Genomic DNA, 19,808 nt, shown 5'->3' on the forward strand with positions numbered 1-19,808 from the left:
CAGTCACAGCTGGCAGCACAAGGCTGAGGAGAGGGCAGATCTGCACCAGTGCAGCTCAGGCACCGCCTCAGAGCTGTGCCAGCGCTCAGTGCAAGCACTCGCAGTGACAAAGGTGCCGCTTAAGAGTTCTGGCCTTTGTGAATATAGCTAATCTTGTTCTTTTTCTTTTTTCCTCTCTTTTTTCTTCACACACACGCACACCCCCACACCCTCCCTTAGCCAAGTAACATTGTGGTACCCAAAACATCCTGTGGCAATTAGTTCCCCGGTTTCCCTGTGATTAAGTACCTGATTTGATTTCTCCTATTTGAAAACCTCCAGTAGTCGTGCTTGCCTCCTTTACACTAACTACAACTTTACTCCCTATGTTTTTATACAATAACCGCCCCTCTGAAGATTCCTTCTTCAGTATTTCCTTCCGCTGAAGCTAGCTCTTACCCTCGCTGCTGATTTTCTCTGCCCCATTTTAACCCCACCTGATCTGTTCTGGCGTGGGGATCAGAGCTGCACAGGTCTGGGGGGGTTTAGGGCAAATGTGACACAATTCCCGATTTGTTCCGCGTTCCTCTGCGCTCCTCATAAATTTGCTTTTCCTTTTGTGAACTGCCAGTGGTTTTTAAGCCGACACTTTGCAACACCTGCTCTGCCGGCAGCATTCCTCCCGGCGGGGTAAGCACCAGCCCGGTGCACCCCCGGCACATGGAGCAGCTCCCCAGCCCCCCGCTGCCCGCGTCCCCCTCTGTCCCCCCCGTCCCCTCCGTCCCCGCCACCCGCGCCCCCGTCCCTCCCCTCCGTCCCCGCCGCCCGCACCCCGCGACAGCGCAGCGGCCCGGGCAGGTCCGGCTGCTCAGCAGAACCCGCCCCCGCCCCGCCCCTCCCTGGGATGCGAGGTGTCACGTGGCCCTGCGGCCCCGCCCCCTTTCCCGCGCGCGGTCCCGGTGCGGCGGGCAGCCATGGCGGGGCGCGGGGCTGCGGAACGCGTGCTCCCCGCTCTGCCCCGCCTGCAGCCGCTTTCCACGGCCCGGCGCCCGCCCGCGCCGTGGTTCGAGGACCTCCAGGCTGCCGCCGGGACGGCTCCGGGCTGGCGGCGGGGCCGCCCCGAGCGGCAACTTTCGGCCCCGGGCCTCAGCCGCCCGGTCGCTCACGGAAGCTAGGGGAGATGCTGGTGGCAGCGGAGCTGAGGGGCCGGCGGGGTGAGGGGACCGGCGGGGCGGAGGGGGTGGCCGAGGGGACCGGCGGGGCGGAGGGGGATGGCTGAGGGACGTGGCCCGGCTGAGGGGACTTGGGGAGCTGAATGGACGGCGGGAGCTGAGGGGGATGGCGGGGCTGAGGGGGGCGGCGGGGCTGAGGGCACCGGCGAGCTGAGGGGGGGCCGGGCTGCGGCCGTGCCGTGCCGAGGGACCGGGGCGCTGCGCGGACCAGCGCCGCGGCGGGGCTGAGGGCCGGGGGCCGCGCGCGGCGGGCGGCGCCTCGCAGGCGGGGCACGTGCCGTTCGGCGCGTGGCGGGGGGAGCGGAGGAGCGGGGCGGCGGTTGAGCGCGGCGTTGGCGCCACCTACCGACACGGACGCGTCGCAGCAGCCCGTCCCCGTCAGTGCCGACACCTTCCCCGCCAGGCTGCGGCGGCTGGTCAACAGCCCGCGCTGCCGCTCCGTTCGCTGGGGCGCCTCCGGCCGGGGGCTGGTCATCAACCGGCCGCGCTGTGAGTGCGAGCTGCTGGGCGCCGGGCCGGCCGTCGCCGCGCAGCCGGGTGGCCGTGGGGCAGCGGCAGCCGCCGGTTTCTTCAAGACCACGAACTTCAGCAGCTTCATGCGACAGCTCAGTCTCTATGGCTTCCGCAAGGTGGGGGTGTTGCCGGGGAGCGGTGTGCTGGGGCCGGGCCCAGAGGGTGGACAAGGCAACGGTGGCAACGGCACCGGGCCCCTGCATCGCTTCCGCAGCCCCCACTTTCGCCGCGACCGCCACGACCTCCTCGTCCACCTGAAGCGCCTGAGGAAAGGCAACAAGGCGAAGATGGCAGCGGGCCTGGATGTGACCAGCCGCCCACCCAACCGCTTCCAGCGCTTGCTTGGCACGCCACTGGCCGGGCAACCGCTGCTTCCGCCCTCGACGCTCAGCAATGCCAACAGGCCTGGTGAGTCGGAGTGGGCCGTGTGGGGCCTTGGTGGGTTTTTGAGAAGCGCTGGGTGGCATGGGATTTGGAAATCAGCACTCCCCTGAGGGAGAAGGGTTACCTGTCCTTGCCGGTGGCATCTCAGTTCACCTGGTGTAGGGAAGCTGTCGTTGTTTATGCAGGTAGATCTGCTGCCAGTAAGCATGAGTAGCATGGTTCACATGTATTTCAGGCTGCCTGTAGACTATAGTACAGTCTCCATTGCGTACTACACTAAGAACACCCTTGCCCGATCTCTGTGGAGCTGGCACAGCTCTACCAGATGAACGTTACCGCTTCTTGCCCGTCGGTAAGGATGCCCATCAGTAGGGGTGCTTAATAAGCTGTCATTAATTGTGTGCGAAACAGTGAGTCTTGTGAAGTGATAATTAGAGCATCGTGTTAGTTTTGTGCAAAGGAGGCAAGACCTGGTAGTAAGATTTTTGTCGGTTGTCTCCTGAAAAAGAATTCACAAGCTATGCAGTTTTTAAAACGGATTGCATGAGTAGGTGAGAGCTAATTAGAAAATAATACTGCTGAAAAGCTCTAGAACGTGTTTTCTTTTTTCTAATGCTCTTTGAGAGGATCTGAGTTTTCCCAAGACAAGTCTGAGCCCTCAGGATTATTCCACACGTTTTGTATCGGCCCGAAAGCTTTGTAGCTGGCGCTGTGTAAGGCAGCTGTGAATATCTTGCTTTGCAGTGCTCTTGGGCTGCTCTAACTGTGGGCTGCTGCCAGAAGAGCACTCCTGCTTCCCATTCCTTTGGTGGCGTGTTAACTGTCATCTTCCTTGCAGCTGATACAGCAACATGTTGGTTCAGCGCAACGATCGGAGAAGACTTCAACAGCCTTTTTGTGGCTGGCTCCTGGACCCGGGTGATGCACCCCGTGGGTGCAGAGCTGTAAGGCGCGGTGTAGGAGGAGCGGCAGGACTGTGCGACCAGGGGAAGGGGAGAAGCAGTTGACGGTACTGCTCTCTGCAGCACCGGCTGGCATTTAGAGCAGAGTAGGGTATCACCATGCTCGTGGTTACTGTGTCAGGGTAGGAACTGTCATCTAATTCAAGTGGTGTTTTCCGTGATGTGTGTGGAACTGCACGTGCAATACCAAGAAAACAAAATGAAGCATCGGAGAAGGGATGGAACTTATTTCGGTAGGGAGGCTAGGAAGCATTTAAAGTAATGACTTGATGTTAACGTTGTTAAGGCTAAGGTGAGTCATTGCAGACTTCAGTGACATGTGGTTTGATGTAATGCAGACCATTGGTAAAGGAAATTATTAGAAAGAGATGACCTGTTCATTTTTTGTCCTCTGTTTTGCTGGCTGCAGTTTCAGAGTTTTTGCTCTAGGAGTCTCATTTTCTAGAAAGACGAACAAGGAAAACACTGGGGTTTCTATGCAGTCAAGTTCTGACAGGCTGACAATGCACTGTTGCGCTCTGTACTGACTATTTAGGGACACGTCTTTGCTGTAAATGTGAGGTAATTTGATAGATAAGAGATACTTGTGTTTGCAAAGCGTCAGTCTGTTCCCAATGTCTTGCAGCGTGTAACGCTGTGTTAAACATTCAGGAACAATTCCTGGACAGCAACGGGAGGTGGGTAACTTGGCATCCTGTGGTGTCTTGTGTATGTGTTAGAACTAGATAATCTTCATGTCCCTATCCAAAGGTAAAATATAAACAAAAGGATTTTCATACCCCTGTTCCTTCTCTGTTTATAAATGGTGAAAGTACTGAACAGGAAATAAACAGTCCTATACGTTAAGTCTTAGCAAATCTTCAGGGTCAGCTGGTATTTATTTAGTGATTCTTAATGGTTAAATGTGAACTTGCAGAATAATGACTGTATGTTACTGATTTCTTGAATTAGCTTCCGTCAGAGGAGTGCCAGAGGTAAATGTGAGGCTATTTTTAAAAAAAAATCCTTTTGAGTGAGAATTGGAAACTACAGGTCTGAGAAAGCCTGGCTTCTAGATCAACCCTATTGATGTGAACCATCCTGAAACTTGTAATTCTCATGGCTAAATGCAATCCTGCAGGGGAGTCACAAATGCAGTAGTTCTTAGAGAAATCAATGAGCGCAGGCGTTCGGGGTGTTACTGTCAGTGTTTCAAGAAAGCCACCGAAACAGAAATTGGGCTGTCATGGTATAAAAGCAAATACCATTTCATGAAACAGTACCTGTCTGAGAGAGGAAACTGTAAAATAATAGAGAAGAATAAAAGGACTATCTAGGAAATAACAAAATGGCAAAGTCTGGCATATTTTAGTCTGCACTGAACTAGTTGAGCTGACTGAGGAAAAACTGGCTTTGAATTTTTTTTCTTGACCAAATAAATGACTTGTCATAAAGTACTTGCAAAGTCCTTTGGAGGATTTTGACATTGCCCTTCCCTTAGCTGTTTGTGAGCTGTCAGTAGTGGAGTTTGGTCAAATCTTGCTTTATGATGTCCCTTTTTTAAAATTTATTGTCTGATTTAACACACAGTACTTTCAAATTGCTTTTGTTTGGTTTAGTAAGTTACTACACTTTCCGATGTATGGCACATTTCTAAATATGGGTAACTCGTTACTGCCAGTTTAAGGAGGTTGAATGCTACGCAGACACCTGTGTTGGCGCTTCACTCGTGTGCCGCACAGCAGTTCCTGCATGCTCGGGTCTAAGAGTACAGTCTCCTTTCTGGGTTAAGTATGCTGGAGCAAAGGCAGTCTTCCCAAATCATGTTGTAGAGCCTTGGCTCCTCATATTGCCTTTCTTTGCCTGTGAAAACTCCTTTCCTTAACACTTGTTTCGCTTTATTTTGTACCCACTGCAGGACTGCTGACTGTAGGACAGTTTCATCAACTTTACGGTCAAGGTGTTTTCCCTCCTTACTCCTACATGGCAACCTCGTGCCGAGCCCCCAGCACTTCACCAGCACAAAGATTAGGTCCGACTCCAGTCCCTTCCACTTGGATCCAGCAGGGACCACTTGGGTTGCTGCCAGGGCAAGGGGCTTCCCCAGCTTTTCCAGATAAAGGGGCTGCCTTTCCGGTACTCCAGACGCTTCCAACGGGAGCCACGTACACACTCCAGCCTGTGGCTTCTCTTCCGCCACTTCAGCAAGGGACTCAAAGCGTTGCCGCATCCATTGCAAATTGTAGCAGCTCTGCATCTTCAGTGCCGTACTCACAAACCTGCTGTCCAACAGGTATGGAAAAAAATTTCTGCATTTGCTTTTTGAAAATAGATTTTAAAGTGAGACTTTCAAATATTTTTCTATAATACTCTGCCATGTGTATATCTCAAGTGAGAATTAGAAAGTGTCAAGTCTAAAAGGAAGATGGACCTTTAAAGCAAAAGGAGTTTCTGTTTGCTATTCGTGTCCTTCCTCCAGATTTTGCGTGTCCCCTGGTGATTTTCTGGATAGCCTTTCTGTTGAGGTGAAAGGGCGAGGAGAAAGACATTTGTCCAAAACTAGTCGGTGTGAGGCTAACTTTCATTTTTGTTTTTTCAATTAAGCAAAACTTGGACAATGATATTAAAGCACTGAGACCTTGTTAAGAAGTAGTATCCTAGGCCTTGGTCTCATGTTTTTCCAGGTTAAGGTTTTAAACCTTAAAGATCAGTCAAACGTATTGTGTAGAACAGGGGTCCTCAAACTTTCTAAACAGGGGGCCGGCGCGCGGATTAGGTGGCCGGAAGTCATCTGCGGCTGCTTGGTTTCCCCCTCCCACCCCCGGCAGGGTGGTGGTGGTGTGGGGGTTCTGTAAATACGGGGGGGTGGACTGAGGACCCTGGGGGGCCATATCTGGCCCACGGGTCGTAGTTTGAGGACTCCTGGTGTAGAATATTTCATTCTGCTCGTACTGTTTTTGTATCTAAATTTTTTTTCTTGCTTAGCTTCTTTATGTTGTATTTTTTTATGCACTGAAGACTAGAAAGTACAAAAGTCTTGGCTCCTTTCTTTTTTCGAAATTATTTCTGCCACAATTGTCAGTCTCACTTAATCACTTGATTACAAAATAAATCAGTCTCACTTCAGTGTTTTTATTCTTCAGAAGAGGAGTTGAAGCAAATTACTGTTCTTTTCCTTGCCCTTACCTTGAATTGGAAAAATCACATGATAGGTTATTTTCTGGGGAGTGGTGGTCTGTTTGTTGTTGTTTTGTGGTGTGTTTGTTTAATTTCCCTAAAACTTCTGAAATTCAGAACAGTGACCCTTTCCTTGAACAAACTAAAGCTCAGTTATTATTCTTTCCTTCTGCCTGCTCCTCCTTTGGCAGCCGCACCTTCACAAAGACAGCTATCTGTCCCTGTTTAGAAATCCTACACAGTGAAATCATTACATCTTTTGTGCATCTCTTCTGAGACCTCTGCTGAGAACATTTCAGGCAATAATCGCTAGTTTCCATAACGTCATTTTTGTCAAGGAAGGGTTCTGAGGAGCTGGGCATTTCTTGTAGACACACTTAAATGTTTAAGAGACAGGCAACTTCTGCCACGTGCTCCTTGCCTTGTGCCCCTTATGCAGAGATTACTGTGGTGGCCAAAGTGTGGAGCCTGCCTTACCAGCTGCTAACTATTAAGTCTTCTCCCAGGAGCAGGTGTCCTGAGAATCACAGAATGGTTTGGGTTGGAAGGGACCTTAAAGATCAGCAAGTTCCCACCCCCCTGCCGTGGGCAGGGACACCTTCTATTAGTTCAGGTTGCTCCAAGCCTCATCCAGAATACTTGCTTCATTAAGGTGGGAGGTGGGAGGTGGTCCCCGCTTTGCGTTTCTATGGTTACAGAGCATAGGCTGAAACTCATCATGATGAATTGTAGTTGTCTCTGTCTCAGCTAAGGCCCCAGCCCTCTTCCGTAGTCAAGGGAAGGAAAGGGGCGTCTCGGGTGCGATTCACGTTGCTCGGTTTAGAGTTTGTCTTGGGGTAAGATTCCTGGTGTCCTGGAAGTGCCTGTTTTGAAGTACTGCCTGTAGGGGAGCTGAGGGAGACCAGCGTAGATTTAGACATGAATATGGAGATCTCTCTGGCTGGGTGACGCTCGTTGCTTTAAGTTTAAAGGATAACTTGGCTATGTTGCTCAGGTAGAATCTTCTGGGGTGGGAGGTGGGTGTGAGAATGCGGTGAAAACATACCAAATTTTGCAAGGTGTAATCAAAACTAAAATGCAGAAACTTAGGGAATCTGAGGCGTTTGAAACCCCCAGTGAATTAATTAGCGTTTCTGAGAGTGTAAGTGACATTTCACTGGAGTATGATAAATCTTTTAATTTTCACTGTCACTCTAGGACTGTCTCAGCGGTTTTACTTCTGTGCCTGTGTATCTCTTAATCTCTCCGCTATCCTTTCTTCTGTATATTATAACATACAGAATGCTGAAAGCGTGTTTCTTCAGATGTCCACATGAAAAAGTCTGGTTTCCTTCATCATGAGAGCACAGCAGCAAGATTAGTTTGTTTGGAAAGTGATAGTTAACCTTAAGATACGTATTTAATAAGTGAGAGAACTGAAGAATGTATGTTCAATCTTATTCTTGACTCTTCATTTCACTTTTGAAGTCCCATTAAATGAAATCAAAGTAGAACTTTCTGAAAAGATTTCTTTTTATGTGTATTCAAACTTGTTTGTTAACTTCCGTGACAAAAAAATTCCTTGGTTTTTCATTATGATTCTTATTGAAAAGTCAGTAAAATAAAATATGCTCGTCTAAGTCTCTTTTTCCCCACTAGCCTTAGACCATAATTATTGTAAGGATTTAGTTCTGTTTACTTTCGGCTATCTGCAAAACCTTTGACAGTAGTAGAATCGGGTGAAAGAAATGCGTTGAAGCTTCATTATCTGAGAGTGTCTAATAATGAAAAATCAGTCATGGAGACCATGTGAGACATGTTAGTTATTGGTGCCACCTGACAGTGCAAGTCCAATCGCGCCTTTGGCATACATCTGTGCCTGTAGGGTTCATTTACATATGAAAACCTTTCTGGTGAGTGGTAGTTCAGGAGTAGTCATGATATTCTTCGGAATGACACACTCTGGGTTAAGATAATTCATTTTCTTTGTAAGTCTTAAAATTCACATGGTCACAAGTGTGTATGTGTGTATGAACACCTAGGCTCAGCTATGTGAATGCACTTTGTGGTGTATTGTGACAAGAAACTCAAGCAGCCAAATCAGGGAGGTGATATTAAGACAGAAAAGACTGATGATGAAGTTTCTGCATGTATGTGTGTGTTTTATCAATTTTACAATATATATTTTTAATATATCTATACATATCTTAAAATAAGTATTTTTAAGATTAAGAAATTGGTCTTAAAATGACTTGGGAGGTAACAATAAATTTCTGGAATTTCGCTTACTGTGTGATTATTGAAATGTTTAATCGAAGTAAGCAATAGAACTGCACACCAGACACAAGTTCCGGCAGTCTGATAGCTGTGTTTGAATTCTTGCAGCCACACCAGAGCTGTTCAGCAGCAGCCCACACAGATCCTCTGGCTGGCTGTGCTGGTCCTACTGCTTCAGCGTGCACCCACGACAGCTTTCTCCAGGTGAGCGTAGCCTACTGAAAGGAGGTGAAAGCGAAGGAGACTGTATGAATGAGCTGCAGGTTTATACACTTGTGAAATTAAGGATATAAATTTGAAAATTGATCTGCTTGATAAAGTGAAAGTGATGTGGTTTACAAATACCTATTTCAAAGAACCACTGAATGTTAAACGGGTAGTTTTGTAATTCAGGTTAGGTTTCAGGGTAGCAGCATAGTGGGTGTCCTCATCAGCGGAGTGTTTTTTTGCTTGACTTCACCAGAATCACTTTTAGTTAATGAGCCTGCATTTGTATTGGAAGAATGCTCTTGCCTGGACAAAAAGAGATTCTTTAATATTATGAAAATACTGAGAAGCAGCTCCACTTCTTTGTCCCGGACAGCTTCCTGCAGTCCTGAGTTTCATTTGTTGAACGAGAAAAACTAAGGTGACTTTGTGGAATGGGCCCCGCCTCAGAGATCTCTTATTAAAGATAACTCCAGTACTTCCTGTAAATGCGTTATGTAATTCTAGTGGAAACTGCACCTTATTTGGAGGGCCTGGCTTATCAGATATCAGAAGATCTTTAGTAAGAATGCAAGGGCTTCCTTTTCTATTACAGCGTAACACATATACTTTTTTCCCCCCTCACAGAGGACAAGCGAAGCAAGTTATGCTTATGTGTGTTGAAAAAGGGTTGACCTACCCAAGCTTGATCATCCAGTTTCCTATCTTGCAAATATCAACCTTTGTCTTTTATTCATGAGTTTTTTTAAAAAATAAGCTTATCCAAGATGGGCGGGTTATGGCCTGGATAACTCCAGCTGCTTGCCAGCAAAGATCAGCCGCTGCTGGTCGGGGGGAATGCCTTCCTTGTCCTGGATCTTGGCCTTCACATTCTCAATGGTGTCACTGGGCTCGACCTCAAGGGTGATGGTCTTGCCAGTCAGGGTCTTCACAAAGATCTGCATGCCGCCCCTCAGACGGAGCACAAGATGGAGGGATGTCCCTGTTCGGGCGCCACATTGACGAGCGAGGGGAAGCAAGCAGCCGACTCAATATGAGTGATAGAGCAAGCTTCGATTTATTACGGCGCGATTATGTCATATATACAGTTCCAGTTAATTATGCCTACTAGTCATCTGCTGATTGGCTAAGCTCTAAAGGGTTACATTTTCATACGTCCTCCTACTTGCGGTTTCTGCGGATATCTAGCTACATATTTTTTTTTCCTCTCTTGTCTACGCGAATTCCTCAAAGTTATTTACAACATTAGGCACAAGGTCAGTGTTTTTCTCAGCTTCCTTATCAGCATGCCTCAGCATAGCTGCAAGGCCTGCTTCAGCTAACTTACGCTAACTTTGTTTCACAAAGATCTTTAAGGGAGTCATGGCCATGATCACACAGCCATTCTGCAACAGATAACACGTTAGTGTAAGGCTATAAATAGCCAACAGCCAGTCATGCCGTCGATATTGTAGTATTTATTTTTTGCGCAGTGCATCTTTGTCCTCTCACTTTGATCGTGAGCTGCTTTTTTCATCCAGGACGCGAGGATCCATCTGAGCGATGGGAAGTCACAATTAAATAGCTTATCTCGGAAGGCCGAGATCAATGGGATAGTAAATCATTCCAAAGGAGGTGTCAGAGGTGGTGTTGTGGCTAGATTGAAGGGTAATATACATTGTCCAAAGGGTCTAGTAAAACTCAGTTGTTTGGAGAAGCAAGTCCGTGGGCAGTGTGTGGAGTCAGAAGAGCTTTAGGCCACTTGCTAGTGGTTGCTTTGTTTCCTGGAAACCCCCAGCAAAAAGCTGCCGAGCATCTGGGCAGAGACTGCGGGAAGGCGATCCTCTGCGTGAGAAGGCCAAAGGGGAGCAGTGCCCTGTATCAGTTCCACCAGGTCAGTAACCGGCTGTCTCTGAGCAGGGTAACACAGCTATCGTACCGCGTGGATCAACGGGACTTCTAGAGATTTCCGAGTCTTAGCATAGCCTAGGTCATTTCTCCTGGAACGTGGTGACAGGCTGTGCAGGTGGTACAGAAGACAGCAGTTTGCCTGCGGTTCTTGCTGAGCTGTGGGGAATAATCAGTTTGCCTTTTGTGTGTTCTGGGGCATATACTTCCCCAAACTTCTGCTGGGGGATGTGGCAAGCTGCAGTACTGAGCATCCTGCCCGGCTGGCGTATTGATCATCCATCAGTAACCACTTGCACAAATCCTCAAAAGCGGTAAAATTCATCAGCCCTGGCTGACTAAGCATTTTTATTGTTCCTCACAAAAAATAGAACTATTGCATGGTATATTTCCTATCGTTCCACTCAATACCTTCCACCAGTTGCAGGAATTCAGTGCAATGCTGTTGAAGCGTGGTTTGCGGGGCGTTTTAGGCTGTTTGGTCCCGCTGTGCGCTGCTAGATAGGAGTGGCAAAGCCTATACGAAACTGCCGGGCCAGTCCCGAAGACAGCGAACCGTATCGGCGCACTAGCAGTCAGCAAGCTGGTTACCAGCCCCGTTTCTGTTGGATCCAGACGGTGCTTTGTGGTCTCAGAAGGAAAAGCTGGCACTCTCGGACAAGGAAGCTTAAACCTTGTGCTGTTCCTTACTGGGTCTTGCAGAGAGCATCACTTTTTAAGTTTAGGAGAGATTTAAGACAGGTGGAGTTTCTGGGTCTTGGAGGCCAGCTGCTGGGCTTGTACAGTACGCACCTGAGCTGCTGAAAGTGTTAGGTGACCCTGCCTGGAACACGGGCAGACCAGGCCGGTAACTAACTGGTTGGTTGGCTGCAGTTTGCTCTCCAGGAAAAGCTGCAGAGAATTACTGCGTGGAATGGCAAGGGGGCAGAGGTGGTTATACCCAGACATGGTGGCTGATGATAGTGTATCTCACCAGGTTTCTGAAATCGGGGTTTCAGAGGTTTGTATTACACTCTCATCACGGTTGGTTACAAAACAGGGAGCTCGGGTACAACTTCTTACCCATTTTCCATTAGGGTTCTCTTAAGCGGGGTTTGGATTAGTGTGATGAATCGGTATCCTTGGGTAGGAATGAGTCTTTTGAGAGACCTCCTGCTATCTTCTGCAGCAGCAGTGCTGGCAGCTCACAACCATTAGCTCAATACTTCCCCACTGCTTTATCATAGATGTGAACTCAGGCTACATGTTGGATTTCAGCGATTATTTTTTTTTTCCTGCCCTCACCTCATTTTTATTTTTTTTTTTTTTTAATAGCAGCCCTGCTGTTTGATTATTGCTGTTACCATGGTTATTAAGCTGTCAGTATTTCCTTGTGGAACTGAAGCAAGAGGTAACAGGAAATGGAAGAAATAAACGTGCAAGAAAAAAGAAGAAAAACTTTCTATTTGTAGTAAGGAATGATAATCAGCCATGTTATTTCAAAAAGAAATCAAGTCTGAATTCCGATTGCCCAAGCACTCAAGCCAGATTTGTGTAGTGCTAGCAGTCCCTGAAAAGGTGTGGTTGTGCTTTAATTCCTGCTCACGCTATGCTAATCTTATAGGTGAAATGCCCATCTTCTCTTTCACCACTTTTGCTAAGTCAGACCATTTTTCCTCTTGAGCTTGCATGACCAGCAAGCTATTAGTCTTTCAAGCCCTGACTTCTCAATCTTTTATTGGTTTTCCTTGTTTCATTGCTGCCCCCCCCCCCATCCTCGTCTGTCATATCTTTTCCAGGTGAACTAAAAGGATTTAAATTGTACCTTTGTGTGGCTCCTTTCTCCTGTTGGAAATACATACGAGATCCTGTAGTGCATCCAAGAGGACAATATGTGCTATAACAGCTTCAAGCTGAGGTCCCCTAAGAAGAGGCAGAAAAAGATTCAGTATGGGTGGGTTGGTTGGTCGGTTTTTGGCAGGGATGATCTTATTCCTGGACGGTTTGGTAACCCAGATCTTAATTAAAATCCTGACTACTTACGACAGTAAACAAGCAATGCAACAGAAATGAAACACCTTGTTAACATTTTTAAAAAATAGAACTGAAAAAAAAATCAAATGAGAGGAATAATGTTTGAACCTATCTCATAAAAACATAAAGGTGGCTTAGCCTTTAATGAAAAGATTTTGCTTAACTTAACCTAAATTTCTCAAATTCCAGGTTTTATTTTCCCCTCTGTTTCCCCCCACCCTCCACAGTTTGTGGCTATCTACAAACTGGCACATCTACACAAATCCACACTAGGACTTGACTTCACACACCCAGGAGACGGGATCTCATCTCTTTGTGGTATCTCCTTCAGGGAGAGACCAAGTCCTTCACTGGCATTTGATCTGATACGGCTTTTCTAGTAGGTGATCCTGTAGCTTCCTGTTTCTAATTGACTCGTCTCTGGAAGTAGCTTTTCATTAACCATGACCTCAGCTAGAAGGTCTAAGGATAGTCAGGCACTAAGGACTAATCCTTCATGCTGGATCTCTTCCAAAAGAAGGCTGTATTTTAAATAGACCTGAGTTTCTGTTCAACATCGTTGTATGACTTGTATTTGTCAGAAGAAATGACCCTTCTAGTGTCCTTTGAGTCACCTCCAGAAGAAGTAGCAGTACAGACACTGGCTGTTAAAATGTCATCTATTATTTCACTTGGGTAGGACTTGATGCTTTGGAAAAACTCTGTCATTGTCTTCGTTCTGTTTTAAAGGTTATTCGATATATATGAATTCTACTAAAAAAATCATCACTGGATTGCTGATTGTGTCCTGTCGTCCTGTGATGTCATTACAGTGAAAAATTTTAGTAGTGTTCAGACCTGATCTGTGATGGCAAAGGCAGTCTCTGTAGGTTCTACAAGAAGGGTTTCTGACCTGAAATTCTGTCGGGTTTTTACGCAGATTGATGCAGACTTCGAGTTGTGCCTCTGTGGGACCCTGTCATGACAGGAGAGTCCAGATGTGAGGCTGTGACAGGCAGGGCAGTTTTACAGTATTTGCTGTCATCGGTATTTGAACTCCCACTCCTCCTGGGACTGGGGCATCCCTGGGGGGCACCCCTTGTGTAGATGTGCCTATGGACAGTCGCTTGAGGAGGAAAATGATATTATTGGTTAAGAAGCGGTGAGTTCCTCAAGTTGTGTTGTCCATATGCACATTTACAGCATATGGACCTTTTTCTTTTGCTTAAAAATGTTGTGGTTTATACTGGGTTTATACACAACAGGAATGCTTGAGTTTTAGAAGGAACTGAAGGCGGGTGGATTTTCTCTCTCATTTTCTATTACATATGTGGCACGTGAAGAGGGTGGTTCTAGTGTACCCCCACAGGTCCTACTAAGACCAGAAGTCTCTGATTTGAATGCTTGGGTATATTTAACACCTGCGGTGCAAAGGGTGTGCAGACAGTGCATCTGCAGGCATACACCAGCTCCTCTCCAGGATAGACCATGAATAGAAGAAAGGAAGTGTGCCAAGAGTAAGGTGGTTAATGAAAACCAAGACAAAGCAGTAGCTTTTTTTTTTTTCTTCTGGTTAAACTTGCTATTTTAACTGAGAATAACAGACAATCTTTCAAGCTTTTGGATAAATGGATAAACAGAATCAATACACATCCTGTCATGGTAATTTTTTATACAAAAGTTCACTGTATTTTGTTTTTTCCAGAATCCTCCAATGCAGTCATCTTATGAAGCTGAACTGATGCCATCTGACTGGCTATGTAATATATCTGAAGAAAACAAGAAGGCAGAAGTCGGTCTTGAAGCCATGTTTCAGGTTGCCGATGAGGTGCATTCATCATGCAAAGCTGAAAAGTGGAAGTGGCACCTGTAGAGAGCCAGAGTTCAATCCTGGAGCTTAATGGAAATCAGGCACTGCCTGTTAATAGTTACACACCTTCTTCAACTGAGGAAAGCCAGCTGGAACGTCTCACTCCTGTAACTTCAGACACGTCATTTCTGGTGGCAGCAGATCGAACACTGAATTTGTCTCCATTACAGCCTTCTGACATTCTTTGTGCTGCCGATCCCACTCTGTCTATAGAAACTGCTGCTGCTGCTAAAATACTACAAGAACTTCTGACCACACAGGAAGCAGATGAAGAACGGAGCAAAGAACCACATCACCGCCCAGCTGAGTTCTCCCTCATGATTTTTCAGGAAGAATTGTTCAGTCCAGAGCAGGTAAGGGGTAAAGGGAGGTAAACCAACATCTTTCTTGAGCTAACTATATTTGATAGTAATACTAGGGTCTGGACCGATAGCTTTTTCAATATTCTTGCCTGCTCAAGAACCGAAGGCTTCTTTAATTAAGCTGTTAATGGACAGTGAAGGGTTTGCTTGGTAAAGCAAGATATAAAAAGAAGACGGAATGAAAAAGTATCCCATGTTAATGAGTATGACATGTGTCAGCCTGTTGGCCAAGTTAGGGTGTTCATTTGCATGGGAAACATGTGTAGTGCAGGTGTATTCGTGGTGATGAAGTGGATGCTTTTTTAGGTTGTAACATACCGTCTTTTAATCTCCAACAAAGAAGAGTATTTTGAGAATTGCCACTGGAGGCAGATTTTTGCTTAAATTTAGATAAACGGTTAGATTGTTTCTGATAAATAGTTATTAAGTTCTGTTTTCAGTGGAAAGTATAGTCTTTTGACATTTGAATGGTATAAAGCATCTTCATTGGTTTATACTTTGTGGTGTACAACAAGTTGTAATTGTACTTCAGTCTACCTGGAGCTGGTCTTCCCTGTATGTAAAATTGTAAGTCTCATGAGGGGTGAGGGGCATTCTAGATGTCACTCTGTTAAGGCAGCAAATGCATGCTCTGCGCTTTTTTTGGTTTGTTTTGAAAACAAAGTAAACTCAGGAGATTGACTGCATCTGTTTCTCCTGCATGAGACCTACCTTGCATGTAGGCACTCAAAATCTCATTTTTGTGTATGCATTGAAGCTACTGTTTTATTGTTCTGTCGGTAGCTTGACGCCTTCACTGAAGTTTCTAGATCGGAAATCATCAGCTGGTGCAAACCTCCCATTGTTGCTTTCAGCCAGCGTTATAAAGATTAGTCATCTTCCTCTTGGGTATCTTTCTAGAAAGGGCTGTGTATTCTGATCAAGCCTCTGCATAGCTCAAGCCTAGACTAGACTGTTCTGCTCCGTACTGTGTAGGGAAGAGCACATCCCTGTGCTAGTGCATAGAGTCGGCAGCACTCCTTAATTGGTGCCCACTCAATATATTAAGCGTTGACCGCACTTTAAATGTTGTCAGTTTCGAGAATTTTTGGACTGCGTTTTTAGAATGATAGGTTGTCCCTTGTTGAAGGCCTTTGGAGTCCATGACCTGAAATTCCTTGTCAAGAACTGGGGGAATTAAGCGCATGAACCACGTAGTTGTTTGGGAGGGAGGTTTTGTATATTTGTGAGAATCCTGATGTTGGTCCTGGACCGTAACTGGTTAAATAACTGGCCTCATTTTTTGAGCAATTGAAGAGCAATTCAGGGACTGTTGAGCGTTTTGTTTGACAGATTCCCTCTTTCTGTTAGAACTACTCTTTAACTAGTCTCCTCCTCCCAAACTCAGGAGAGGGAAGGTTAACTTAACACCCTGCTTGTCCAGAGCCTGCGGTCATGGCAGGTGCCGAACTCTCCAGAGGAGGCTTCTGTGCCTGTACTCCTCACATCAGGCTCCAGCACAGTTTTCTTCCTCATCCCTGAGTCTGGAAGCACTCAGGCTTTCAGCGGCTGTTGGCACCATGTGTTTTAGAGCAAGCTTGTGACAGAATAGTGGGCGTGCACAGAAGACCGCTCTGTTCCTCTCTATACGAGCAGAGGGGGAGCAAATTCCTCCACTGTTCGTACAAGAGCATCAGAACAGCTCTGCTGGGTCAGATCAAAGGTTTGTCTTGCCCAGTGTCAAGTCTCAAAACAACAGCTGTAATCTGATGTGTAGGGAAGAGCAAGAACAAGGCCCGCAAACAGAGCAGGGCATTCCTGCTTATACTTTCCAGCTACTTTCAGCCCGAGGACTTGCGATGATGCTGTGTACTTCATCTTGGGTTTCTGCTCTGTGGACTGAAGTCAGCCCTTGAAACTGTCGGTTTTAGCCTACGGGACCTTTTGACCAAGCTGGTACTTTGCTCACGGGCTATTCCTGCACGAAGAGCTTCCTTTTGTGCGTGGCTGTTAGTAGTTTCATGTGATGCTTCCCCATTTCCGTCTCAGAAGGGACATTCAGCTGTCATCCCTGGCTGCTTACTGCATGTCACTTGTGACTTTCCGCATCGCTTATCACAGCCGCCTCAGTAGTCGCCTTTCCTGACTGTACAGCCCTGCTGTAGCTTCCTCTGCGTGGCAGCTGCTCTGCACCTCTGGTTAGCATTGGAATTGTTCTCAACTTGTTCTAGTACATCCTCTTCTGAAATGAAGAGAACATTTTTACAGTGACACAAAGATGTTTGCTGTTTTGTTTTCTGTTTCGCTCAGGTATTTCCCAGCATTTAATTACTCTTGTGACCAGCACTGAGCCTTGAACTGTCTTCCTCATAGAAGTAACAGTTTAGTAGAAACCTGCTTTATTCTGCTTTCCCGATTTCCTAAAAGACAGCAAATTAAAGAGCAGTTCTTTACATGAAAAGAGTTAGTACATTCAACAGTTCAGATCCAGTGTTGCCCTCTCAGCCTCAGTGAATTTCTGTCCTAGACTTTTACAGGCTTTGGCCTTTAATGGGCATATTTTATTCCACTCCTACTCCTAAGAAATGTTTTATTTGCTTCTTAAAGTGGAAATAGAACATGTCTGTAATGCTTGATCAAGAGGAATTTGCCTCTATTTCGTTCAGTCTCCTTGGCCGCATACCTACGTGAAGGCTGAAACGCTTGCTTTCTTTGGGGAAGGTGAATCCAGCAAACCCCGTTCATGCGAGTTGCTAGTTTTAGTACCTCAGCTTCCCATCATGGTTCCAGCTGGGTATAGGTATAGTCCAGTCAGTGTCTCGTAAGTCGTGTAAGTAGTGAGTGAGATGAAGCAGTTTTGGCGTTTTTCAGTAACTGAGGTGAAAAGGCAAAACTTTCACGTCTGTCAGCTTTGGTAGCTTTGATTCTCCGCCAAACAATGTTTCGGACTCTGAAGCTGCAGAAGTATCAGACCTGAGTGGAGGGCCTGTCCACAGGTGCGGTGAATCCATGGTCAGAAACATGTTCGCTTAAAAGACCAAACAATAAAAAAAAGGGATAGCTTGGGAACCAGACTTGTGTGGGCTAGGCTGATGCTGTTAGGCTGAAAATGGTATTATTACCTATTACATTAGATTACTGAAGAGTTGGTGTGTAAGATTCTACGAACACAGTGATAAAAAGGAATCTGAAAGGGGTGCTGTGCAGTGTGACTGCTCTTCAGTTTCCACACACGCAGCTGTAAGGGTTAAAATTGGACACAGCATTGGAAGTACAGGTTCACCAGTGAGGGGGAATGAAATTTCCCCAGTTTGCTGGCCACGCTCGTCCTGGTGTAGCCCAAGGTGTCATTAGCCTTACTGGGCACTGCAGCACCCCCAGGTCCTTTGCAGAACTGCTAGTTAGAGTGTCAAGACTTCTTTCACCACGTCGGCTAGTAACAGTTTCTTGATAATGGTTATCCCAATATGCATGTTACTTGTTTTTTCTTTATCAAACACTGCAATTTGGTTTTTACATCCCCCGCCTGGTATTGCTCTTCATTATTCTCTTCTTTCTGCAAATCTCATTATTTAAAATTGTTTCTAGAGCAGTTGTTCGCTGGAATATCCAGTTTAGAACGCTTACTTGAGAAATCTTTCCTTCTCTCACTGCTTGATTAAGGCTGCTCACTAATTTTCCTGGAAATTTATTATTATGTAAATGTCACCAGGAATAAAGAGGTCATCATCACTCGTGAGACTTGGATTCTAGCTGGTGTAGGTAGTGACCTACAGCCTGCCTGCCGCCTTTGTTTTTGTGCCTGGGAAGGAGTTGTGGTTCAGACATCAGACAAAAGGCACTGCTAGCCACGTGTTTTTCACGTGGCCTTGTTAATAGTACTGAAGCAGTACATCCAGACAGCGCATTTCAAAGATGGAAAAAAGAGTCAAGTGGGTGTCCAGCAAGTGCAGGAGGTGTGTTGGAGGGAGCTAGTTCTCCCTGGAGTACTCCATTACTGTATTTGCACAGGTCTTTTTGAATGATATTATACAACTTTGTCAAGGAATGTACGTGTGTTTCTATTGATATGTATACACATAGCAGGTTATATACTCAGCACTGAGTAATGACAGACTCAAGGTGGCGAGCGTGATTTTTGGAAAGACTGTCTTATTACCAAGTGTGACCTCTTGTCTTCTGTAAACTCACACATAATGGTTTTCAAAAGCTTTTTTCCTCTTAACAGAAGGAAACATTGCAGACTCTGAGCAGTCATTCATCTTTAGGTCATTGATGGATAAGATATTTGCAGAGGAGATGAATATTCTAGAACAGGTGATACTGAGAAAATTTTTCTGTCTAAAGCTAAATTCCAGGTGCTTAACTTTGGGCCTGTACTGCCTCAGTGAAATAGAAACAGAACTTGGTTGTTTGGCCCTTTTCTCTCTCTCTTTTTTTTTTTTTTTTTTTTTAAGCTACAGATTTTTGCCACATGATCATGGAAATGTACCAGTCTGCCCAATGGCTGCCTGCAAAACACATGCAGAGCAGCAGCAGAGGGCTCTAAAAAGCAAGCAACACATTATAACTTAAGGTCTTAATGACTGGATGGGGTGGGGTGAGATTCCCAACCAGAAACGTGTGGTTTCCATGTGGTTCTGCATCACACAGCTCTGCGAAGTTGTTTGAGCTGGATCTGTCGTCATTATTACACGTGCTGGTAACAAGGAGCGCGCCTGTATTTCTTCTAGCTTATTTCTTCTAGCTAGTTTAATAACTGAGGGCAAAGCTCAGACTGTGGGGACATGTACCCTAACTTTGTGTATTCTAGTTTTCTGATCTCATATTTTGCTTAATATGATATTTTGCAAGAGGTTGTTTCAATTTAGCAACCTTAATTCTGAGTTAAAAACGCTTACTATGTCAACTGTCTAGGCAGTGTTCAACACCTGTTGGATGCCCTTTTGGAGTGGAGAAGAATAGCTTTTATTGGTTTTATATTAGTTTTATTACAAGATAACATTGAGTGATCTTTGGGTTTATTTCT

General features: G+C 46.0%; 1 protein-coding gene across 1 annotated transcript; it reads left to right on the top strand.

The window, feature by feature from the left end:
* Positions 1–953: 953 nt before the first annotated feature.
* Positions 954–5,738, top strand: LOC130159857 (heat shock factor protein 5-like). The gene is made up of 4 exons (XM_056361888.1): positions 954–1,115; positions 1,580–2,132; positions 4,968–5,342; positions 5,734–5,738. Exons 1-4 carry the CDS (start codon positions 954–956, stop codon positions 5,736–5,738), a joined length of 1,095 nt encoding a protein of 364 aa, XP_056217863.1.
* The last annotated feature ends 14,070 nt before the right edge of the window (positions 5,739–19,808 follow it).

The sequence above is a fragment of the Falco biarmicus genome, chromosome 16 (genome assembly GCF_023638135.1).
Source record: "Falco biarmicus isolate bFalBia1 chromosome 16, bFalBia1.pri, whole genome shotgun sequence".
NCBI lineage: Eukaryota > Metazoa > Chordata > Aves > Falconiformes > Falconidae > Falco > Falco biarmicus.